The sequence below is a fragment of the Chlorocebus sabaeus genome, chromosome 11 (assembly GCF_047675955.1).
Source record: "Chlorocebus sabaeus isolate Y175 chromosome 11, mChlSab1.0.hap1, whole genome shotgun sequence".
Classification (NCBI taxonomy): Eukaryota; Metazoa; Chordata; class Mammalia; order Primates; family Cercopithecidae; genus Chlorocebus; species Chlorocebus sabaeus.
Genome location: NC_132914.1, coordinates 122399293 through 122424808, shown reverse-complemented (window position 1 = coordinate 122424808; position 25516 = coordinate 122399293). Strand labels below are relative to the sequence as shown.

The window sequence follows — 25516 nt, the reverse complement described above, 5'->3', positions numbered from 1 at the left end:
GGCCAGTTGGTCACAAGGGAATGTGGGTAAGTACCAGGGCCCTAGGAAGTGCCCCCAACAATTCGAACCACACAACGCCAGGGCATAGCTGTTGGCGGGCGCACAAGCACCACCAGCCTCACACACGCACATGCAGTCTCCCCCATCAGAGAAAACTTTACACAAGCACACTGCACACGCATTGTGGGTGCACGCGCACACCTGTATATATTTATTGCATAAAATTCATCATAGCACTTTACCCTGTATTTTTATAATCCAAAAGGGAAACGATTCAAGAAAGGATTTCATTGTGCTCAGTTTCAAAAAATATAAAAATGAACATCAGATTACAGATACAAGTTCATATGCTGAACTGAATGGTACATACCAACTGCCTGGCTATGGAAACCCGTGACTTGACTTAGGGGTGGGGTGCTGATGACATGATCTCGACAGGAACCCCCTAGCGACTCTCAGGCGGAGGCAGCGCAGGGATGCGGTTCCTGGTGAGGAGGACCCTCGGTGACCGTGCTGCCTGGTCTCACGGCTGGAGGGCTCACCCATGAGGGACACAGGTGGACACCTGCTGCTTCACACGCCTAAGTCACATTAGAAACATGTAAAGCCATTTAAAGTCTGTTCAATAAAGAGATCCTGTATGAAATCCACTCGTTCCTCGGAGGGAAGCTGGCCCGGAAGCGCGCTCTGGTTGAAGAGTGACGCACGGTCCTCCAGGGCCTACATTCCATCCATGACACAGACACACGAGCACCCAGACCACCGGTCCTAACAGCAGCTGTGAAAAGTTGTGTCAAGTCACAGGGGTTCCTTTGTAACAGCTAAAGCTCAAAGGCATGCTGGACCCTGAGGGAAAACAGGAGAGCCTGAGACGGGAAGGGAAGAAAGGGATTTGCACCTTCACAGAGCAAAATGGGACGACGGGAGGGGGAGGCTGAAGACAAGACCTTGGCTCAGGAGTGTGTCTGTCCTCAGCACCAACCAGCCCCACTGTTCCCACCGCACTGTGTGTGCAAAGACACACACTCTCACCACGGTGCCACACGTGCGGCCCAGACACTCCGTCTCTGAAGGCCGGAATCCCGTTCCAGCGTGTGGAAGATCCCTGTACCCACCAGATTTAACGACAAAACAGAGAAACGATCCCTCCCCAAGCCTACAGAACACTTGGTGCAAACATCCTTTTACAACAGCTGTAGGTTTCTATGTAATTTCTTGAGCACACAAAAGTAACAGTACACACAGGTACAGCTGAGTGACACGCCAGCCAGTCCGACTCAGAAGCCCTGCAGCTCAGGGATGTCCCGGTACAGATCCAGGGTCTCAGGGTTCGAGAAAGCACCTCCTTGCTCCACAGCTTTTCCAGCGATGATCTGTTTGACGGCAACTTCCACTTTCTTGCCATTGAGCGTATACTGAGAGGGAAAGGTAGGAAAACAAGAAACGGCATTTCAACCTGAAGGGGGGAGAATCCACAGCCCTGGGTATATCCAGGCCCCAAAGGCCCAGCTCCACCTGGAGTGCCAAGAGCAAATGGGTCTCAGCTCCCAGATGCCCCTCTTCCCACCAGGTCTGCAAACATGCACCGAAGTACGCTGAGCTGACCGCTGTCCCCTCTGTGTGTGGGGGAGAAAACCTGCTCTGAAAGGCAATTTCAAGGCCCGGTGCTGAAACCCAACACTAACCCCCTCCAAACCCCGCCCCCCACCCCCACACTGCCACTGGCATGGCTGTTGAGAAAGTGCGGCTATTTCAAAGATGCCCAGAGGTCACCATGAGCATGTTCATTTTTCTAACGCTGCACACTCCACTGGGCCCCGCTGGGACCCGCCACATGCCACATCCAAGGTGGCCTCGAGAGGGCCCTCCAGACACCCCACTGACCGCGGCAGTGAATATTCCAGATGGGAGTATAAAAAAAGAGTGTCTCTCAGGGTTCAGGGTCTGCCTGACCAGGATAAAAATGCAGGCATAGATCATTCCTAAATCCCAGCAGGCACCCTGGGCAAGAAAGTTTTCAGGGAAGATGTGGCTTCTGCCACCCCATCTGGGGGATGCTGGGTGAATTCCTGAACCTGAGTTCATTTCCTTGAATGAAAGGGGGGGTGCCAGCACTGAGGCTGTAGGGCTGTGAGTCAGGGTGAATCAGTCAGGGCACACACAGCTTCACAAGCGCCTAGCTACTACGTTTTATGATTTTACTTTTATTTATACTTTTTTATACTTCTCTATATATTTTATCACATGTTATTCTATGATAAAGACCAGTTATTGCCATTACTTCAGAAGTGGCCCAGCTTCCTAGAACTAGAGGCAAGAGTGTCCTCAAGGTACCAAGAACTCCTCGTCCTCGAAGCCAGCCAGCTGCACGGGACAGTGCATTCCTTCTTCTCACAGTCAGGCCCTTTCTAAACACTCAGGGCTCCCTCTAAGATTCATGGCACGTGTATTTCACCTTGAATCCAAATGAGCCCTTGGCAGGGTTGGTGTGTTGTGGGCTAGGAAACCTCGGGAGCAACAGAGCCCAGTAACGCTCCTCTGCCCGAGCCCTCGATCACTGGCGCCTTTTTTTTTTTTAACCTGAGATATAATTAAAATTCATTCACTTGAAAAATTCAGTCGACGTGTGAACTAATTAAGGATCTAAGAGCCGACTTCCTTCCAAGGGCCTGCCTGTCACTTCATGTGGTGTCGCTGGCCTTCCCACTGTGAGACGCAAATGTCTCGCCTGCTCTGTGCCCCGCTACGCTTCACGCAGGGGTCCACATGCAGCTCACAGGAGCTAATACCGCCACCTTCCACCCACTGGCCAAATACAGCAGCATCCTCTTAAAAGAAATCCTGCTACCGTTTCCTCTGGGGAGAGGGGAAAGGTAGAGGAAAGGGAAAGAGAAAGGAAGATGCTGCCGTCCCCCTCTCCCCCTGCCCCCCTCCCCCCAACCAGCTCCTGCACAGGGCCTCCCCAGGTAGACAGGAGCCCAGCAGCCTCCTGTCAGGAAGGGCCAGACATCCCAGCCATGACCCAAGCAAAGGCCAGCTGAACTTGGGACAGCCATGGCTGTCTGAGGGCTACAGGTGGGAAGCCCTCAAATGCCAGGAGTCCATTCCACTTGGCCGTGACCCTCCCAGGGTCCCCAGGTCTTTATTCTGGGTGAGCAGAAGGCGGAGCTGACTATGGACACCACTTCCTTGGGCAGGACCCCTCATCTCTCTGGGTTTCCTCATCTGTAAGATGGGTGTGAGGAAGACAAGCTTGTCCCACCTCACCAGGCTCAGAGGACCAGCTCCCCACGCCCCATTCACTCACCAGACACCAAAAGCACCTGCTGTTTGCCAGGCAGTTAGCTGAGCTCCGAAGAAAAGGAGGTAAACCCACAAGGTTCCTGTCCTCAAGTGGCCTCCACTCCACACAGAAAGATGTGAACATACACAAGAACTCACCCTCAGTCCCCCCACGGCAAACACTGTCAAAGCTAAAGATGGAGGCCAAGACATCGTTCAAAAAGGAAATGCAGGGAAAGCCTCTCTGACTTCTGTGCAGAGAGCAGCTGAGAGCAGGTGTGTGGAAGGGCTTTGCGGGGCATGCAGGCCTATTCTGAATGAAGGCTGACGGTGAGCGGAGGCAGCACAGAAACCGAGGCACAGGGACTGCGTTCTGGGCACCCTGTGGCCCACGGCACCCACCAGAGAGGCTCTGTTGTCAACCCGTCTTAGAGATGGGGAAACTGAGGCTTGGATGCTGAGTTGCCCAAAGTCATGCCTCAGGTGTAGAGGGGGGGCCAGGGCTAAGTGAAAGAGCCCCTGTGCATAAAGACCCTCAGAGGACCCGCTGTGAAGGCGGGCGGCAAGGACTGCGCCGGCCAGAGCCTCCCAAGTCCCCTGGGGCCACTCACTCCATTAGAGCCGCATCACCACCCTGAGCTGTGGCGGGTGGGCGAGGGGCTCCTCTCCCCATGTCACAGGCCAGAGACTGGACTGGTCTTAATCAACACGAGGAGTGGGGCTGGCTCTGGGCCCAGATCTCTCCTGAGCACTCGCCAGGAACCCCTTAAATGCTGAAAATGGCACTGGCTTCCCAGGGAACAGAAGCGGCAGTGTCTCTCCATGCAGAGACAGAGATGGGCGGCCGCTTATTCCCACCGCTCGGATGCGCCCCGGGCTTAGGCTATTCTCAGGGTGGTGAGGGGAGGGTAGCCCACTCCCCACAAGCACCATGTGAAGGGTCAGACCTGCAACAGGCTCTCCTGCCTCAGCAAGGCCCTGGGACTTTGCAGGTGAGACCTCAGTTGTCCTCTTCTGACCCTGAAGTGGGTCCAGTTCCCGAATGGGCAGGCTGGGGCCACGCCATGTCACCTCCCTGTGGATGCTGGGCCCCTCCCTAGCTCAGCAACCAAAGAGGTAAATCCTCTCCTAAGCCTGCCACAAGGGCCCGAAAATAAAAGGGCATTCCAAAATCTGGAGGAACCCTCCAAAAGACTTCCCAAATGGACCCAGGAGAAGCCCCTATCTGGGGAGAAAAAGGGCCCAGAACCCCGCTGGGAGCCCTGGCCACAAGCCCACAAAAGCCAGGACGACCAGGGAAAGAAACGTGCTGAGTTTTCGCCCTTCATAATAAATCGTTCCACTACCCTCGTGATTAGATACGGTTTGGTAATAACTGTTCTGGCGGCAAAAGACCCAAGTTCTTTTTCAATAATATAAAGCCAAGGGGACAAAGTCAAATTCCAGTTCCCTAAAATGTTCCAGATGAGACAGCACTGATTCACCAAAGGAAAACCTTAGACCCTCACCAGGAAAAGACAGTAAGGGTCACTGATTCAAGAAGTACCTTCTTGGAGAGCACCAATGTCCCCACAGAGAGCCGCCAAGAGTCACCAACCAAAAAAAAGAGAGAGAAAGAAAAAGCCCCAAGCTGCAGGGCTCTTCCCATGCAAAACCAGAACGCAAAGGAAACGTGTGGACACCACAAAAGGGAACCAACACCGCAGATGTGGACAGGCGCCAGCAGGAGGAGGAACAGGGTCCTGAATGGGAGTCAGCGCAGATGTGGACAGTCGCTGGGAGGAGGAGGAACAGGGGTCCAGAGTGGGAGTCAGCACAGATGTGGACAGGTGCTGGGAGGAGGAGGAATAAGGGTCCCGAGTGGGAGTCAGCGCAGATGTGGACAGGCGCCGGGAGGAGGAGGAACAGGTCCCGAGTGGGAGTCAGTGCAGATGTGGACAGGCACCGGGAGGAGGAACAGGGTCCCGAGTGGGAGTCAGTGCAGATGTGGACAGGCGCCAGGAGGAGGAACAGGGTCCCGAGTGGGAGTCAGCGCAGATGTGGACAGGCGCCGGGAGGAGGAGGAACAGGGGTCCCGAGTGGGAGTCAGCGCAGATGCGGACAGGAGCCGGGAGGAGGAAGAACAGGGTCCCGAGTGGGAGTCAGCGCAGATGTGGACAGTCGCTGGGAGGAGGAGGAACAGGGTCCCGAGTGGGAGTCAGCGCAGATGTGGACAGGCGCCAGGAGCAGGAGGAACAGGGTCCCGAGTGGGAGTCAGTGCAGATGCGGACAGTCGCTGGGAGGAGGAACAGGGTCCCAAGTGGGAGTCAGCGCAGATGTGGACAGTCGCTGGGAGGAGGAGGAACAGGGGTCCGGAGTGGGAGTCAGTGCAGATGTGGACAGGTGCCACGAGGAGGAGGAACAGGGGTCCGGAGTGGGAGTCAGTGCAGATGTGGACAGGCGCCAGGAGGAGGAGGAACAGGGTCCCGAGTGGGAGTCAGCGCAGATGTGGACAGGCGCCAGGAGGAGGAGGAACAGGGTCCCGAGTGGGAGTCAGTGCAGATGTGGACAGGCGCCGGGAGGAGGAACAGGGTCCCGAGTGGGAGTCAGCGCAGATGTGGACAGGTGCCGGGAGGAGGAACAGGGGTCCCAAGTGGGAGTCAGTGCAGATGTGGACAGGTGCCGGGAGGAGGAGGAACAGGGGTCCGGAGTGGGAGTCAGCACAGATGTGGACAGGCGCCGGGAGGAGGAGGAACAGGGTCCCGAGTGGGAGTCAGTGCAGATGTGGACAGGCACCGGGAGGAGGAACAGGGTCCCGAGTGGGAGTCAGTGCAGATGTGGACAGGCGCCGGGAGGAGGAGGAACAGGGTCCCGAGTGGGAGTCAGCGCAGACGTGGACAGGCGCCGGGAGGAGGAGGAACAGGGGTCCGGAGTGGGAGTCAGCACAGACGTGGACAGGCGCCGGGAGGAGGAGGAACAGGGGTCCGGAGTGGGAGTCAGCACAGACGTGGACAGGCGCCGGGAGGAGGAGGAACAGGGGTCCAGAGTGGGAGTCAGCACAGATGTGGACAGGCGCCGGGAGGAGGAGGAACAGGGTCCCGAGTGGGAGTCAGTGCAGATGTGGACAGGTGCCGGGAGGAGGAGGAACAGGGGTCCTGAGTGGGAGTCAGTCTTCCAGGGATGGTCAGGGATTGCACGCCGTGGCCGTGCTGCAAGCGCTCTTCCCAGCCCCCACTCCTGGACAGGTTGTTTTGAAGATGCTGAAATAACTTTTAAGGCAAAGAGAATGACCTATGGGTTTCAAAGTCAACGGCATCGCATATTTCAACATCCTCCAGGAAGCAGCCTCTCCTGGTAAACCCTGTCTCTGGTGATACGTCACAGACTCAGCCCTGATCCGGGCAACAACAAAGTCAGCTTCCCCCGGGAACCCAGTGAGTGTCTGCTCCCATCTTCTCCTTAATGAACAGCCATTCCGTGGACTTCACATACGGCCTGCCACTGTCTGTTTAAATTGTTGTGTGGACACACACACACACACAGAACAGCTTCTGTCAGCTTGCAGGGCACCCGTTTTGTAAGCAATGCAAATGATAGCTGTGATTCAATCTGGGTGAACCTCCTCCTCCCCCGACTTAGAATCGAAGCAGAGTATACTGGGGCCAGGGGCTGAGGGATGACCACACAGCCTTCAGAAGACCTGCCTCTAAAAAGAGTCAAGTCTTGTATGTACCGTAAGAACTTAAAAGGCAAGAGCAACGCTTCCCAGCAGCACTTTAAAAAATTAAAATTGGGCCGGGCGCGGTGGCTCAAGCCTGTAATCCCAGCACTTTGGGAGGCCGACACGGGCGGATCACGAGGTCAGGAGATCGAGACCATCTTGGCGAACACGGTGAAACCCCGTCTCTACTAAAAAATACAAAAAACTAGCCGGGCGAGGTGGCGGGCGCCTGTAGTCCCAGCTACTCGGGAGGCTGAGGCAGGAGAATGGCGTAAACCCGGGAGGCGGAGCTTGCAGTGAGCTGAGATCCAGCCACTGCACTCCAGCCTGGGCAACAGAGCGAGACTCCGTCTCAAAAAAAAAAAAAAAAAAAAAATTAAAATTGGCTGGGTGGGGTGGCTCACGCCTGTCATCCCAGCGCTTTGGGAGGCTGAAGTGGGCGAATCACCTGAGGTAAGGAGTTTGAAACCAGCCTGGCCAACATGGCAAAGCCCCGTCTCTACTAAGAATACAAAAATTAGCCGGGCATGCTGGCATGCGACTGTAGTCCCAGCTACCAGCTACTCAGGAGCCTGAGGCAGGAGAACTGCTTGAACCTGGGAAGCGGAGGTTGCAGTGAGCTGAGATTGAGCCACTGCATTCCAGCCTGGGTGACAGAGACTCAGTCTCAAAAAAATAAAATAAAAAATAAAAAGTTAAAATTAATGTTCTCATTAAAAATTTTGAGAATACACTAAAACCACAGGTTAGCAGGGAGAAACCCGTTGGACCTGCAGGGCTGGGCCCGCTAACCCTCCGAACATGGGTATTTAGCAGAAGCTGCTTTTTTTTTTTTTTTTTTTTTTTTTTTGAGGCGGAGTGTAGCTCTGTCGCCCAGGCTGGAGTGCAGTGGCCGGATCTCAGCTCACTGCAAGCTCCGCCTCCCGGGTTCACGCCATTCTCCGGCCTCAGCCTCCCTAGTAGCTGGGACTACAGGCGCCCGCCACCTCGCCCGGCTAGTTTTTTGTATTTTTTTAGTAGAGACGGGGTTTCACCGTGTTAACCAGGATGGTCTCGATCTCTTGACCTCGTGATCCGCCCGTCTCGGCCTCCCAAAGTGCTGGGATTACAGGCTTGAGCCACCGCGCCCGGCCAGCAGAAGCTGCTTTAAATGCAGTCTTAGGAAGGGTAGGAAAAAGGATGGCAGGGAGAGGATGGCGTTGCTAGGCAACGTGGACAAACGATATATAAAGCACCAGCAAGCTGCTCAGATGTAAGCGCCCTTCAACGTGTGGGCTCGTGGGGCGATGGCTGCGGTCTCCTCGCTGGCGGGAGATGGCCATACCGGGATGCCCTTGGTTTCCAGGATGAGGCTGGGCACGTGTCGCGCAGACAAGCCCACGCGGATGGCGTCACGGATCCTCTTAACCAAGTCAGGCTGGAAGGCGTGCCCGGAGGCCATCTTCAGGAAGAGGATCACCCTCTCCTCCCTGTACTTGTTATACTGGGGGACACACAGGCTGTCCTCCACCTCCTCGAAGGATTCCACTGTGGAGACAGGGGAGGGCGCACATTCACGCAGGGGGCCCCTCAGTGTGGGGTCGGGCCTCACAACAACCTGGCCGAGCAGGAGGGGCAAGCTGGGTGCCCCAGGCCTACCAGGGATGCCTGTGTTCTCCCAGCCCACCCAGGAGGAGTGCCTTGGAGGGACATTTGCTGAGGAAGCCATTTCACGAGTGGAAGAAAACCCATCACTGGGGAGGCAGACACAGCTTCAGCTTTGGCAGGATGGGTGATGTTCTACCAGGAGGCCAGATGTGGGCCTTACTTCATGAGAAGTTAATTCAAGATAAAAAAGAGGATCGGGCTTGGTGGCTCACAGCCCTCTGGGAGGCTGAGGGGGGATGATCACTTAAGTTCAGGAGATTGATACCAGCCTGGACAACATAGGGAGACTTTGTCTCTACAAAAAATTAAAAACTAAGTTAGGCATGGTGGCACATGCCTGTAGACATAGCTGCTTGGGAAGCTGAGGCAGGAGGATCGCCTGAGCCCAGGAGGTCGAGGCTGCAGTGAGCTATGGTTGCGCCACTGCCCCCCAGCCTGGACAACAGAGTGAGACCTTGTTGGCCTCCCAAAAATGGAGGCAGGTAGCCGGGCACATTGGCTCACACCTGTAATTCCAGCACTTTGGGAGGCCGAAGTGGGTTGATTACTTGAGCTTAGGAGTAGACCAGCCTGGCCAACAGGGCAAAACTTCATCTCTACAAAAAATACAAAAATTAGCTGGGCATAGTGGTGCATGCCTGTAGACCCAGCTACTCGGGAGGCCGAGGTAAGAGGACTGCTTGAGCCCAGGAGGTGGAGGCTGCAGTGAGCTGAGATCACACCACTGCACTCCAGCCTGTGTAAGAGAGTAAGACTCTGTCTCAAAAAAAAAAAATTTTTTTGAAAAAAAGGAAGCAGGTGCCTGGGGTGGGGACTCCACTGGAGGGAGGAACAAGGCTGGAATCAGACATCAGGATTTCTTTGCCCTGGCCACACAAACGACCTTGACATAAGTTTAGGACTCTGACCTAAGCACTAACATACGAGGCCATCTAACCGACTCTGCGGCCTGGGCTGGGCCTGGGTCCTTGGGCTGGGGAGTTTGAAGTCCCACAGGCGACTCCACTGTGCAGCTGTGAGACCCACAGGCCTACACTCTCTGTGCTTGGTGTCCTGCATGGTGCTGTGTGACCTTCAGCAATTCTGAACCCTCTCTGTGCTTCTGGTTTCTTCAACCATAAAGAGTAGACGCAAGCTGGCCAGGCATGGTGGCTCACGCCTGTAATCCCACCACTCTGGGAGGCTGAGGCAGGCGGATCACTTGAGGTCAGGAGTTCGAGACCAGCCTGGCCAACATGGTGAAACCCCCTCTCTACTAAAAATACAAAAATTAGCTGGGCATGATGGTGCATGTCTGTAATCCCAGCTACTGAGGAGGTAGAGGTTGCAGTGAGCCAAGATCGCACCACTGCACTCCAGCCTGGGTGACAGAGCAAGACTCTGTCTCCAAAAAAAAAAAAGTAGATAGACACAAGTAACCAACCTGGCAGAACTCACCAGGAGGATGAGCTATAATGAGGAAGAGGATGGGCAAAGGGACCTTAAAGACCCCATTCGAGGTTTCATGAGGACAGCAGTGTGGGCAAGGTATGTTCTAGAAAGGAGGTCAGGCTCACAAACGTCCAATGTCACACCAGAGACCAAGGGGCCAGAGTTGTGCCAAAGGTGGGGCCTTTGGAAAGGGCCCCTTGGGCTCCCACCAGGACCCTCCTCCTTCCTGGAGACTGGAGAACGCTCAGGGAGGGGAAGCACGTACCAATGTTATAGATTTCCGAGCTGCCGAACCGCACCCCGTTGGGGTTGAGTGTGCCGTCACTGGAAAGAGAGAAGAGGTCAGGGCCACACTGCAGCTCTGGAGTGAGGCAAGTCCCAGGGGTCCCACAGGAGTGCGGTCACCCCCTCTCCGTTCCACATGGCATCCCCCAGGACTAGTCATGGACACTCCCCTCCCCAGCTCCTTGCCCTGCCACCCGGCTCTTTCTCCCTCTCAGGTTAAAGCTCGACATCAGGGCGGCACCTCTGTGCAGGAACATCTGTCACCTTGCTCCCTTCCCACCTGCACACGTGTCCCCCATTGCGGGTGTGGACGCTGCTGTGCCTTTGCCGTGGGACCCCCACCCTGACACCTCCTACCCGAGAACCGCATCACAGGGCAGGGCAATGTGGATCATGCTCAGACCCAGCCCTTGGGAAGGAAGCTGGCACAGGGATGCCCCACCCCAGGAATGACACAGGAAGGGTCCAAGATGGGGGACGGTCAGCCATGTCGCAGACTGAGCAGAAAATGCTTCCTCGGAGGTGGTCTTCAGGCCCAGGGACGGCGTGTGCATGGGCACAGGGGTGGGGAAACATGGCACAGCAGCCGGTGGGTGTGAGAGGTGTGGACACCCTGATGCTGGAGTGGAGTGGGGTGCCCAGGAAGGCACTGACTTTTACAGAAAGCGCCTCCTCCTCTACCCCCATGCCTCCGGAAGGTGAGGCTGCAGGGAAGAGAAGCCGAATCCGCAGCCCTTACCTCCGGCCAAGCATGATGATGCCCCCAGTCTTGGGGTTGATTCTGCAGTAGTCGCCATGAGCCCAGATGCCTGCAAGGACAGCAGAGGTGCCCGGTCACCCCGAGGAGAAGGGGCCGTGACGGGCTGCCTGGACAGACACTGGGTGCAGGTCCACAGACATAACTGGGGCTCAGAGGCAAGTCTGGCGTGGGGCTGGGGGCAGAAGGGAGCCAGACTCTTCCTGCCCCAAGGAACACGCCCTCTAGGGGGGCTGCTGCCCGGGCAGCTCTGACACAGCTGGCGAGGAGTAACGCAGCTCCTTGGGCACCAGTAGGGACCCGGGAATTCACAGAGGGCGGGACCAAGCTCAGCCAGGCCACTAGGGGTCAACAGGAGTGTCTGGAGACAACCCTGAGTGTAGCACAGGAAAGAATGAGCCACGTCTTGGGAAGCAAGAGTGGCCGGGGCAGCGGAGGGCACAGGGTGTGAGGTTGGGGCCAGATCTTGGAATGGAATACACAAGCCCATGACCAGGAAGGAGGTTACTGCACCAGTCCCAGTCACGCAGGCTTGAACCAAAGCATTAGCCACATGTGCAGAGAGCTGATTAGCAGGTAAAACCCAGGGTATGAAGATGGGGGGAAGAGGAAAGAGCCAGGGGTGACAGCAACACAGTGTCAGCAGGCCACATGAGTGGCCACGTGTGCAGCTGTTCAGAGAAGGCTTGCGCGCTGGGGTGGCGCCGTGAAGCTGATTGACCAAAGGGATCAAACCCCAGCTTTGGATGCAGCATCTGAGGAGAGAGGTTCCTTTGCCACATCCTCTACCCAGGCGCCAAACAGTGAAGAGAAGCCACGCATCTGAGAGAGTCACCAAGGGAGCAGTTAACCAGCTGGGGGCCTCCTGCTGCCGACACCCACCCCCAGCCCTTGATCAGCCACACTGAGGGGAACTGGCTGGCCGTAATCAAAAGTGCATCTCTGCCGCTTTGCAATGCCGGAAGTCATCTGCCTCAGCAGCAGGCTGGCCTCCTGCAATAACGCCCCGGAGATTCCCTGCGATCCGGGAAGGGAAAACAGTAAAGCGGCCAACTTCCGTGTCTTCACTGACGAGCAGCAGCCTCAGAAGGCATCTCCTCCCCTCCAAATCTCGAGACACTTCCCCAGCACTTCTCCACTCTGAGGCAAGCGCTAACCCAAACAGCTTATGACTCAACAGCTACCTCGTCTATTCACGCGTTCATGTGACATCGTGAAGGAGACACTGCCACAAGCCACAACCAAGCCTTCTACGGGAACAAAGGCCAAGGGGACTGTGTATAGGGAGTGCACGGTCCCTGGGAGGCAGCTGAAGAGAATGAAATGAGCCCTAAGCTAGTTATTCCGATGCAAAAAAAGAGAATTGCAGGCCTTCAGGTCTTTCCTCCCACCTCCCCAAGCTAGGGAACGAAACCAATTCTTCTCATTGGACTTTTAAAAGATTCACATACACAAATAAGGGGGGGGGGGGGGGAAAACCCACTCCTAGACTTGCAATGGATGCGCCCAGTTTCTGCAGGAACACATCTGCATGGCTACTCAGCAAACTGAGTTTGTGAACGGCAGCCCCGGAAGATGAGAGCTGCAAGCCTGTGCCGCTCACCTGGGAATCCTGCCTCATCCTGGAACTTCGGTGCCAGCAGCAACATACAGTCTTATTTGCCTGGAGTCAGATCTCCCTTGAACTGGATGGGAAATTTCTGGGTTTTAGGGCCATTTGTAGTACTGTGCCCTAATTACTGAGACCCCGGAAATGCAGAGAAAAAGGAAGATGTACATCCACCCTGAAGAAATGTTCTTTTGTGGAAACTTCGCCCTGACACACTTGGATCCCTTGCAAAGCCGAGCTGAGAGGAGGAATCCACTAGTGGCTGGCTCCAGGGCACCACAAAGGAAGTGGCGTGATGGCAAAACAAAGCTACAGAAGCAATGTCTTCCTTTCTACAGCGGACTGAACAGATTTAGATCATTCTCATTCTTCAAGGCACTGACTTCAGCTCTGAGTCTCCTGGGAGCTGAGGCAAAAGTGGAAATACGGTGGCAACAGGTGACTGCCGATAACGGACCAGGCCTGTATGGAATGTGGCATCTGCAACGACCTGAATCTTAAGTCTCCTTTTACTGTCTTTTAAAATATTAAGTTTTTAAAAATAACAAAAAGCGGCCGGGCATGGTGGCTCATGCCTATTAATCCCAGCACTTTGGGAAGCCGAGGTGGATGGGTCACAAGATCAAGAGTTCGAGACCAGCCTGGCTAACATAGTGAAACCCCGTCTCTACTAAAAATACAAAAATTAGCCAGGTGTGGTGGCGCACACCTGTTAATCCCAGCTACTCAGGAGGCTGAAGGAGAAGCCGAGATCGTGCCACTGCACCCCAGCCCTGGGCAACAGAGCGAGACGCCGTCTCAAAAAAATAAAAAGCCCTAAAGAAAACCAAAATGGGCTCATCATCTCACCACTCATATAAGCCCTTATTCACACCCATTATTCATTTATTCACACAATCACACATATATACTTCCCTTTTAAAATTTACACAAGGCTGGGGGTGTGGTGGCTCATGCTAGTAATCCCAGCACTTGAGGAGGCCTAGGCAGGAGGATTGCTTGAGCTCAAGAGTTCGAGACCAGCCTGGGCAACACAGAGAGACCTCATCTCTACAAAAAATACAAAAATTAACCAGGCATGGTAGCACACACCTGTAGTCCCAGCTACTTAGGAGGCTGAGGCAGGAGGATCCTTTGAGCCCTGGAGATCAAGGCTGCAGTGAGCCGAGATCATACCACTGCACTCCAGCCTGGGGCCAGACGGAGACCCTGCCTCTAAAAAAAAAAAAAAAAAAAAAAAATATTAAAATGTACACCAAAGGGATGCTATGTCCTCTGTTTTTAAACTCTCATTGTCACTTACTAACTTCCTGGGTATCTTTTCATACCAGCACATGGCCTGTTTACATTTTCACCTGGCATCATTTTTTAAGGTAACAATGTCCATAAACCCACTCCCAGTTGTGGAAAGGAAAGCTTGCTCTTGTTGCTTGGTTTTGCCATCACGCCATTTCCTATACAGCCCAGGAATCTCTCAGCGGTGGTGCTTGAGGAATGGTCTAAGTGCAGCCTATGTTCACCCTGTCCATGATAAACAGCTTCAGATCTCATTATCTGATCTGCCTTTGTCTTTCCATATTTATTCATCTCTCTCACCTACACCTAGGAAGTATCAGAGGAAGCTACCTACAAAACTGACTTCATGATAGGATTATTCAAACAGAAGCAAAATCTTACTCTAAAGGTAAGAGGACTACAAAAACAAAGCAATGATTTCAGCTCTGAGTTTCCTGGCAGCTAAGGCAAAAATGGAAATACAACACATCACAAAGTACTTGTCTTCTCCAAGAAGTAATATCAGTTTCAAAGAGATTATCCTGAAATTAATCCTGAGAGACATCTATCACATGAACCCTTGCACATGTGATGAAAAAAAGTGACAGAAAAGAGTTTTCAAAGAGCAATGTTACAGAAGACGAAGGGCAGTCATTTCTTGGATGGATCCTCAAGCTGAGATTCTAATCCTTTTGGCCTCTCCTCCCAAGGCAGGGGTTCCTGCCCTCCTCTTTAGGGTCATCTGAAGAGTGTTTCTCTAGATCCACTCTTGCTTTTCTGCATTCGTCTGTCTACACAGCTGCTCACAACAGGAGCCAAGGTGGTGCATAGGTGCAGCAGGTATGCAGTGGAGGCTGAGCCACCCCTGGGGGGATGCCCCATGCTGCTGCAGAAAGGCGCTATTCCAGGCACAATGGCTTTTACGGTGACACGCAAACACGCAAGGCAGGAAGGATCCCTGGCAAATCCTACCACTTGCCGCTTTCTGATTCTCCATACGTGGTCTGTGCTAAACCAGATTACCTTTTGAGAGACTGCAGAAAGCAAGTACTGAGTATAAATAACTTTGGAACAGAAGGCTTGCTAAACGATGAATTATACAGCAGCAATAACTCGAGACTGCTTATGAAATAAGATTAGAGGGAGGCAGGAATCAGAGCTTTAAATAAAAGACTTCCCTGCTTTGGGGCAAGGCACCACTCAAAAGATGACACCCAAGGGTGTCAGTCTATGTGAGAGTGACATGTCGCGTTGTAAATCCTTCCACCGCAAGAGCGCTCTTCCTCTAGCATCTCCATGAGGACTGGATGATGGTGAGAGACATGAAGGAAGAGACCGGAGCCAGACACCACTTCCACATGCCATTCCTCTTGAACAGGCAAGCATCACCCTGTTTCAGCGAGTGGGCCCTGCACCCTCCACCCTCCCACATGCAAACCAGAGGCTCCTGCCAGCTCCCAGCAGCAGGGGCTGGAGCCAAGACACTCTGGGCAGAGGTAGCTGAGATTCAACTAAACCAGATTACAGTTGTACACAATAGCTTCAAGTTGAAGACAACAAGATATTGACCAAAAATTCATTATCGCCGCCTGGCAGAATGAGCTATAGGCAGCTTCTCCAAGCCCTGGTGGTGGGGGAAGGAAGACGGGAGGGGCAGGATGGGAGGGGAGGGACAAGGGTACAGAATTAGACACAGAAGGCCCAGCCAAGGCAGAGGCTGGGCAGCTCTTTCTGCATCTCTCCAACCGACCTGGGAATTTGGAGAAATACGCCTTCCTGTACTTGTTGCCATTCTCATCATTCCAGAAGTGTGTGGGCTGGCAAGGGATCGGCTTAGTACACACCAGCTCGCCGCTCTCTCCCCAGACCGCCTTTCCTGGTATGGGAGAATTAAAAATAAGCCCAACGCACACCACAGCCACACACCCTGGCTTGTCTCTCTCTCTTTCTTATTACTTATTATGCAATATTTCAGACATATACAAAGGTACAGAGATGGTCCACACCCACACACCTGTCATGGCAGCCTAATAATGCGTTCCTCCCAGATGAAGTCCCCTCCCTGTGTGCTCCCCAAAATCGCTGTCTGGGATGTAGTGATTTGTTATTCCCATGTGTGTTAACACTTCTGCTCCATCCACATGCATCCCTGAATAGCGTATGTCGTCACTCTGCGTGCCTTTGAACACACACACACTGTCCTTCTACGTGTCCTGCGTCTGCCTGTGCTCACTCAGCATGACATCTGGGTGGCTCGTGCGGGCTACTAGGACTCACTGCGGTTCATTCATATTCAGCACTTAGTCATTCTCCACCTGTGATCACAGAGTTTCTTCCTCCCAAGGATGGACATTTCTATTGTTCCCAATTCTGTTTTCTGTGACAAATCATGGGGCTACAAACATTCTTGCGTGTATCACAAGTTAGTCTTCCAGGAGTGGAATTCCCAGATCACAGGGCACGTATCCATCTTCAGCTTCACTGACTACTCCCGCATTGCTCTGCAGAGCAGCTGCACTGAGCCCTGCTCACCCCTCCTAGCACAGCTGGATTTCTAGCTGCCAGGCCCAGCACACCGGGAGACTATCCCTTTCATGACCAGGTTCTCAGAAGCTCAGAGCTGGCGGCTGCCTGTGTATCCAGCACCAGGGTTCGGATGCAGGGCAGCGACCACCCAGCCGCCCGCCGTGCCTGAGCACACAGGTCTCCACCTGTCCTCCAGCTCGACCCTGACCTCTCAGGGGCTGGGGATCAGGAGCCCGGTGGGTGTTAAGCCAAGCTGCGGGGAAAGGACATCACAATGCAAGTGACAGGGGCCTCCCCTCCGAGGGCTGTTTTAGAGAACTATCACCAAGCAAAGTGACACATCCGAGCGCTCCCAAGCTCCCAACTCACGCCTAATCACAGAAAGAAACAGTTGGCGGAGCCATCACCTTCCTCGTTCCACGCCTCCACGGCCATGCCCAGGTTCCGGGCCTGAATCTCCCCTTTATACACAGGAAGAGAAAAATTGTGGCCCATGAAGCAGGAGATGATGTCGGTGCCTCCTGTAAGCAATGGCAAAGGGAGATTCAAAATTCAGAAGCCCCAGACAAACTGCATTAAATTAGTGAGCAACAAAGGAGAAAGTGCCAAGAGGACAAAGATCTAGTCTCCCAGACACATACTACAACATCCCAGACAGGTGGGGCTTCTCTTCAGGCAGCGGTGGAAGAGGTGATACGGAATTTGGAATGAATCCCCATCTCATTCTTGTTTTGGCCAAGCCTTCCTGCTAGAGGATCTGCTAAGTAAATGACCTCCTGTGGTCACGCTGAAATTCAAGACTCAGGATCGTAGAAAATGGAAGCTTTGCCTGTGACATCCACCTGGCAGGCACTGCCTAGGTAGACCCGTGACATGGGAAGGCTCGAGTGCCGTGGTTTACATGGACTTAATGGTTGGAAAAACAGAAATGTGGCCGGGCGCAGTGGCTCACGCCTATAATCCTAGCACATTGGGAGGCCAAGGTGGGCGGATTGCCTGAGCTCAGGAGTTCGAGACAAGCCTGGGTGACATGGCGAGACCCCATCTCTACTAAAAATACAAAAAATTAGCCGGGTGTGGTGGCACGTGCCTGTAAATCTAGCTACTCAGGAGGCTGAGGAACAAGAATCACTTGAACCCAGGAGGCAGAGGTTGCAGTGAGCCAAGACTGTGTGTACCACTGCACTCCAGCCTGGGCGACAGAGCAAGATTCTGTCTCAAAAAAAGATAAAAAAAAGAAAGAAAAAAAGAAAAAAACAGTTCCCAGCTGCAAGACCGTGGAGTGTGATTTTCTTTCTTTCTTCAGGCAGTGAATAAAATGTGATGTCTTCTCTGCCATTTCATGTCACTGACTGACGTGTCCCAAGAAAATGAGTGAGTCACATTCGTTTCTGCCACCATCGAGATCTGAGCAGGGCTCCTGACCTCCTTCCTGCTGCTCTCCCAGCTGGTGGGAATGTCTCAGACCCCCCATCTCAGGCTGAGGAACCAACGGTGGGGAGGAAGGTTGGGGGGTCGGCCTCAGGCTTCGGGCAAATGGCACCTCTTAAAGAGGTGCTTTGAGAGTATGTTTTTAAATCACAAGGAGAAAAATCAGAACTACAAACGTGTAAAAAAAATAAAATAAAAGTGACCCAGGCCAGGCACGGTGGCTCATGCCTGTAATCCCATCACTTTGGGAGGCCAAGGTGGGAGGATCACTTGAGCTTAGGACTTCAACAGCCTGGGCAACATGGTGGAACCCCATCTCTACAAAAAATAAAAAAACACAGCTGAGCATGGTGGCATACACCTGTGGTCCTAGCTATTCAGGAGGCTGAGGTGGGAGGATCACTTGAGCCCGGGAGGTGGAGGCTACAGTGAGCCATGATCATGTCACTGTGCACTCCAGCCTGAGCAACAGAGCAAAACCCTGTCTTTTTAAAAAAAAAAAAAAAAAGTGACCCAAAGATTTCTATGGGCAGCAAAGGAATCAACTCTTAAGTCACATGAAGGGGAATTGAGGTGTGTACCCTAAACTACATCTGTGTAAAAAGGGGGTGCTCTCACCCCATTTACACACACTCATAAACACACAAGCACACATGCTCACCTACGCACAGAACATCTCTGAAGGAAACGACATCGGGTTCCTTGGGGAAGGAGGACAGCAGCAATGAGGATACCTTTGTGTACTCTGAATTTTTTTTACCAGGTGCATGAACCATGTTCTAAAGCACGATTTTATGTTAAGAAAAAAGTTATGAGAAAAAATGCACTTGGGGGCCAGACACAGTGGCTCACGCCTGTAATCCCAGCACTTTGGGAGGCCAAGGTGGGTGGATCACCTGAGGTCAGGAGTTCGAGATCAGCCTGACCAACATGGTGAAACCCCATTTCTATTAAAAATATAGAAAAATTAGCTGAGCATGGTGGCACATGCCTGTAATCCCAGCTACTCGGGAGGTCGGGGCACGAGAACTGCTTGAACCCAGGAGGTGGAGGTTGCAGTGAGCTGAGATCACACCCACTGCACTCCAACCTGGCTGACAGCACAAAACTCTGTCTCAAAAGAGAAAATTTTTTTCACTTGGAATCCACATATAATACACCCATATTATACACACATGAGTGTGCACGTACACATCCATATATTCCTGTTTTTCACCTGCAAAAATGACCGCACCTTGTAATTCTGCAATCTGATTTTTTCACTCATCATGACCATGTTTCAATGTCCATCAGTGTATTTCTTCACTTCTAATGGCTTCACATAAATTAAGAATGTGCCCTAAATTATTCAATCAATTTCCTTCTGCTGGGCATACAGGTAGCGTCTATTTTTTACTTGTATAAAAAATGTTGCAATATTTGTCCTTCCATAGAGTGGATTCTCACTATTTGCGGATTCTGTTTTTGGGAATTTGCCTACTCACTAAAATGTATGTGTAACCTCCAGATCTATAATCTGGAGCTTCTGCAGTCACTCTCAGACACTGCAGAGCAGTAAAAACCCGAAGTCACCCAGGCACATTCCCACCGAGGTCACAAGGCGACATGGCCTCCCTCTCACACGCAGGAGACCGGGGCAGGGTGGGTTAGGGTGCTCTCTTCCTGGGCTTGGCATCGCAACTCTGGCATCTGACAGTGGGGTGGCCTTGGGCAAGTCACTGAATGCTTCTGAACTGCATTTTCCCTTTCGCAAGATAAAAAACACAGAACCTGGCCGGGCGCGGTGGCTCAAGCCTGTAATCCCAGCACTTTGGGAGGCCGAGACGGGCAGATCACAAGGTCAGGAGATCGAGACCACCCTGGCTAACACGGTGAAATCCCGTCTCTACTAAAAATACAAAAAAAAAAAAAAATTAGCCAGGCGAAGTGGCGGGCGCCTGTAATCCCAGCTACTCAGGAGGCTGAGGCAGGAGAATGGCGTGAACCCGGGAGGCGGAGCTTGCAGTGAGCTGAGATCCAGCCACTGTACTACAGCCTGGGCGACAGAGTGAGACTCTCTCAAAAAAAAAAAAAATATATATATATATATAGAACCTACCAAGATGTATTGTTTTGGATTTTAAGACTATAATGGATGTCAGAGGTGTGTGTATATAAATGTATTTCCCCCAGGACCAAGGGTTCCATATGGGCTGACTCGGAGTTCACAGTGACTTCGTGGAGCATCACTGCCTCAGATAATGAGAAAGCATTGTGTGTATTGGCTGCCCAGAGGACTGTGTCCTTGGGATGAATCCAAGCACTGGGCAGAGGCGTGTATACTTAGGGGGCCGGCGGGGATGGCTGGAAGAACCGTCCCCCCTGGGGCCGTACCTGAGATGGAGCCCAGGAGGATGCTGCTCTTGATGCACCTGTAGACATACTCGTAGCTCTGGGCTTTCAGTGGGGAGCCAGTGGACAGGATCGTGTGGAGCATCTGAAGACTGTGGGTTTCCACTGGGGCGAACAATCACCAAAAGATTAAAACTAAACCCAGTGCCTGAAGCCTCACGCGCAAGCAGGAAATAGGATGGATTTAATTTCCTTGATTGGCAGTATGGGGAATGAATATTAAAGAGGTACACTCACCCGGCTTCATGGCCTTCTCTTCCAGCACCGACAGCCACTTGGCCCCGGTTACCAGGACAGTGATGCTAGGGTGCAGGCGGGAAAGAAAACACCAGAAACCCTTCAAGGCTCTTGTACCAAAGCTTTCTAAAGTTAGGGATTTATTTCTGAAAAGTTTGCAAAACCCAAGAGAGAGCAGTTTTCTGGGTTGAACTCATACTTCGTGTTTACTCAAGTCTGAGTCACGGCACCTGCCTTGCTCACAGGCGCACCTGACTGCTCTTTCTGCTGATTCCAGCACGCAGGGCCGGTTCCCTTCACCACGAGGCTTCACATACAACAGCAGCTCACCTGAACCCATTACCTTCCCAACTGCAGAGTATTTTATCTTGGGGGACCAAAGGAGGCCATAAAATCAAGTCCCCTCAAATTCTATCCTCACACATTCATTCACCAATGAAGAGAGGGCTACAGAATTATTATAATTATATTTTTTAGACAGAATCTCCTTCTGTTGCCCAGGCTGGAGTGCAGTGGTGCAATCACAGCTCACTGCAGCGTCCAACTCCTGGGCTCAAGTGATTCTCCCACCTCAGCCTCCCAAGTAGCTAGAGCTACCAGTGTATGCCACCCCGCCCAGCTAAGAGACAGGGTCTTGCTATGTTGCCAGGCTGGTCTTGAACTCCTGGGCTCAAGTGATCCTCCTGCTTTGGCCTCCCAAAGTGCTGGGACAATTTTTTATTTGTTAAAACATGTGCCATACTTGAAACTCTCCACCCATCCCCTTTTCTTAAACAAGTTCACATTTTTATGAAACTCAGAAAAGTGCAGCTCTTCTTGAATGTTCAAATCCACAGTTCTATGCATTTGTGCTCACAGAACGACACACGCTGCTGAATATACATCACTGCGATTTCAAGGGCAGACCTGTCTAACATGCTATTTCCTTCCTCAGCTTTTCTTCCAGCCAGGTGGCCCTTCACATGTAAACTCAGTCGGCCCAACTAAAGAACATTGTTCTCTTCGGGGCCTAGAGGAGGCTGTGAGATTCAGACTCTTCTGGGTCACTCTGGGCAGTAGAACCTCACTCCTGCACATCCGGTGGAGAGACTCATCCCAGGGAAGACTGTCATGGCACTTGCTGTCTGAGGCCACGAGACAACATGGCACAGAACACCCCGGAATTCAGGGCTGGCTGGGCTGGGTGCGGCTAAGGCAATGGCAGGGTGGGTCTCCCTCCACTCAAGGAGGCAGGTTACCATGGTCCTTCCACCTCCCACACCTTCATTCTCTTACTTCCCCAGACCCACCCTGCCACCAACAAAGCCAGCACTGTACCCTACAGACGGCTGGAGTTTTGGGGGAGGGAGACTAGCTCCTCCCACTGTCCCCCATGCTTCTTTCATAAACTCAGAGTTTGATTAACTACTTCAACATCATAGCCAAGGATTAAGGTGTCACTCCCTTTGCAAGTATCACTAACAGAGAATGGAGACCTCATGACTCTAATGGTGATCACCCGGCCCGGAGCAGCAGTGACCGCCTCCAGCTACAGGTACAAAGCTCTCCAATCAACAGGCACGCCCAAACAACACAGGGGTTTTGTGCAATCCCCCCACTGCCCACCCCTAGAAAACTCAAAGGCTCTCTGTGATTTTAAAGTGCATCTGAGTGCAGGCAAGACTCTGCAAACCCTGATCTTGGTGAGGCTCCGCCAGCACTCGGAGGTGGTGCTCTCCGGCCTGCGAGTCACAGCCCTGCTTGTCTGAAGAAACAGCAAAGTCCTCCATCTATCTCCAGGGTGCATGTAAGAGGGTTAGGAAATTCAATACCATTCAGCTCTTGGAAGCACGGGAGCCCACCTGCAGGCACTCATGCCACGTCTTATTTCTAGCAAGTACTGTAGGGGGCGCTGCACAAAAGCATGAGACAGTGTCAGGGCCCTAAACCGTTGGGACGCAGTGCCCACAACTGCCCGGAGCCCTGTGCGGAGCCAAGTGTGGATCAGCCCACAGGCAGCCCCTCCAGGGTTGCCACTGCACCTGTGGGCTCAGCAATCTCAGTCTCTCAGCTTGTACCCCTGCCCCTGCCCCTGCCCCTGCCCTGGTAATGCTCTCTTCACTCAGGCGCTACACCACCCTTTTTTGTTGGTTTGTTTGTTTTGTTTCTAAGATGGAGTCTCTCTGTGTCACTCAGGCTGGAGTACAGTGGGGCGAGCTCCGCTCACTGCAACATCTGCCTCCAGGGTTCAAGTGATCCTCTTGCCTCAGCCTCCCAAGTAGCTGGGATTACAGGCCTGCACCACCACACCTGGCTAATTTTTGTATTTTTTGTATTTTTTGTATTTTTAGTAGAGATGGGGTTTCACCACGTTGGCCAGGCTGGTCTCGAACTCCTGACATCATGATCCGCCCACCTCAGCCTTCCAAAGTGCTGGGATTACAGGCGTGAGCCACCACGCCCGGCCTACACTGCCCTTTTAATAACATGAACCAGATCAGTGTTCTCATGATTCAGTGTTCTCATGATTCAGTGTCCACTGCTGTTCCATTCCACTCAGGGAAAAACTCACCCTTCAAGCAGCCCCAAAAGTCCCTGCCCCCCGATCCCCCCCGCCCCCAGCCCCGCATCAACTCTTCACACTCGGGCCACAGGAAGCCCCTTCCAGCTTCCACAACACGTGGATCTTAGGCCCACCTCCTGGTGGTTCCCTCTGCCGGAAGCACATGTCCCAAGTTCTGCAAAAGTAGTTCCTGAACCTTCCAGCCTCAGCCCAAATGTCAAGACCTCTTGAGGACTCCCTGACCCCAGGTCTCTGACGGCACTCCTCAGAGCCCGAGGTTGGCCTCTCTTCCTTACCTTCCCCCTCCCAGTACCAGCCCCATGAGGACAGAGCGTGCTGGCCCCTGGTCGCTGCTGTGTAGCCCCCAGGACCCAGCAGGGAGCTTGGCTCACAGCACGCAGTCCAGCACACACTAGGGGTAGATCCTGGCAAAGTGCTGTCCAACCCAAGCACTTCCTTAGAAGGACAAGCCTGCTCACCCGCGAGGCCCCTGCCCTCTAGAACCACCTTAGACAATGGCTCCATTCAGGGACAGGCAAAACCGGGCAACCCGGACAACGTCCACACCTGCCCCACTACTAGCAAACTGGACAAAGTCCCCAGGGTCCTGGCCCTAATTCCATCCAGAATAGTCCCCTCACTAGAACCCAGACACACACCCCTGTGAAGAAGAAAATTCATCTTTTAAAATTATCTTGTCTGTGCCTACAAAACAAATGCTCTTTGATCAAAGGTGTCAATAAGGCTGGAATTTGACATGCCGGTAATCAATAGAGATCTCACCCCACATTTACTAACAGACGTGGGTTTTAAGCAGTGGCACTGAGACAGCACCACGAGGACTGTGCCTGCCCCGTGCACCTCTTGCCACAAAACAGGGTTTGCCGTGACTGCTTTCAACTGCTGCACAGCATTCAGTTTCCAGGAGGTGGACAGAACCGAGCTGAAGTGTCCTTCCCTCCCAGCACCCGCTCCCTCTCACTGCTGGTGGCGACCAGTGCAGTGGTTTAAGGCCCACATCCTTCCAAGAGCCCCTCACCTGCAGCCGCTGCCCAGGTGCCGAGTCACACCTGCCTTGCCAAACTGCACAGGAGGCTCTCCCAGGCAGGGCAAAGGCCACTTCCAGAGGAAGCCCTGTGACAGCATGACCACACCTCAGTCAGCCTCAGTGCTCTGGCCAACCTAGGGCCCGTGATTATGGCACGGAACCAGCCACCGTGCTGTGAACACTCGCACATGTACGCGTGCGCACAGGCACATGCACACATACACAAGGCACACATGCATCCACATGTACAGCAAACATTCACAGCTGCATGCACACACACACCCACCCATACACGCACACACATCCATGAGCTCACTTGCACACTCACACACTCATGCACATATGCACTCCCACACTCCCTTTCACATGATCACGCTCCATGCACGCGCACGCAGACTCACACCCATGCATACACACAGCAGGGTCTCCCTGGGACGCTTCATCCCTGCATCTCATTAGCACTGGGCCCCAGTAATGTACATTTCCCTCTCCACCCCTCCTCCAGTAACCCCCGACCCAGTGCATGCCTCTCCAACACACCAATAAAAGTTCCTCCACCTGGAGCCTGGCTTGAGGGTAAAAGGGTAAAGATTCTAAAGTCATCTGAGGTTCCCAGGGATTTGATTAACCTTTTGCTGGAAACCATCTCATTAGGAAATAGCCTTCCTCACTAAGATTGTGAGCCAAATGTCAGGATTTAAATATTACCCAGGCCAAGTTATAATTAAAATGTTAATGGCCAAGGATTTAAAAATATGAGTGGCTCCTGTTTGCCCCATGAACAGATTCAGACATAGAGTAATCAGGACACTTCAGAGCATGGTTGTTTCTGGGCCCCTGAAGCTCTGGCGACTTCTATATTCTTATCTCTAGAAACACTGTCATTAGGCCAAGGGTGACCAAGACCACCGTGGCCAGAACACGCTAGCCAGTTGTGATTAATTCATCAGCGAAGTGCTGAAGAGACTGGATCTCCTGATGCCTTCTAATGATGATGATGATGGGGGCGGGGGGCGGCAGCAGGGACCCCTGCACCTATCCCCATTTGCATAATTCTCAGGCACCAGGAGGGTACCCAATGTGTCTCTCCTAACTGGCTCCTGCCACTGCTCATGGGATTCCTGTCTACTGTCCAGCCAGGACCACAGGAAAGAAGTGACCACCTCCAGGGGCCCCAGGAAGCACTCAGTGCAGTTATGATGAGGCGACCCTAGAAGACAGGTGGCTGCCAGCCCCCAGGGATGACTAGGGACAAACAGAGCTCTCCTTCTGCCAATGGGTTCAGGAGAAAGGTGGCAGAAAATCCAAACGCAGCCCCCCCAGTCACAGGTTCTGCACCCACCCCTCACGAACTT

At 53.0% G+C, this 25516-nt stretch overlaps 1 protein-coding gene across 3 annotated transcripts in view; it reads right to left on the bottom strand.

Annotated features, from left to right (window-relative positions):
- Positions 1 to 181: 181 nt before the first annotated feature.
- The window catches only part of AACS (acetoacetyl-CoA synthetase), an 80948-nt gene continuing 55613 nt past the window's right edge, over positions 182 to 25516 (bottom strand). Inside the window, exons 11-18 of one of the 3 annotated variants that reach the window (XM_008005188.3) lie at positions 20572 to 20636; positions 20317 to 20439; positions 16920 to 17033; positions 15737 to 15862; positions 11085 to 11154; positions 10326 to 10384; positions 8307 to 8509; positions 182 to 1415 (exon numbers count right to left, since the gene is read on the bottom strand). In XM_008005188.3, coding sequence (XP_008003379.1) covers positions 1278 to 1415; positions 8307 to 8509; positions 10326 to 10384; positions 11085 to 11154; positions 15737 to 15862; positions 16920 to 17033; positions 20317 to 20439; positions 20572 to 20636 — 898 coding nt within the window. In that variant the 3' untranslated portion in view covers positions 182 to 1277. The remainder of the gene's footprint in view (positions 1416 to 8306; positions 8510 to 10325; positions 10385 to 11084; positions 11155 to 15736; positions 15863 to 16919; positions 17034 to 20316; positions 20440 to 20571; positions 20637 to 25516) is intronic. The other 2 variants (XM_008005189.3, XM_073021220.1) reach the window with 2 other exon arrangements.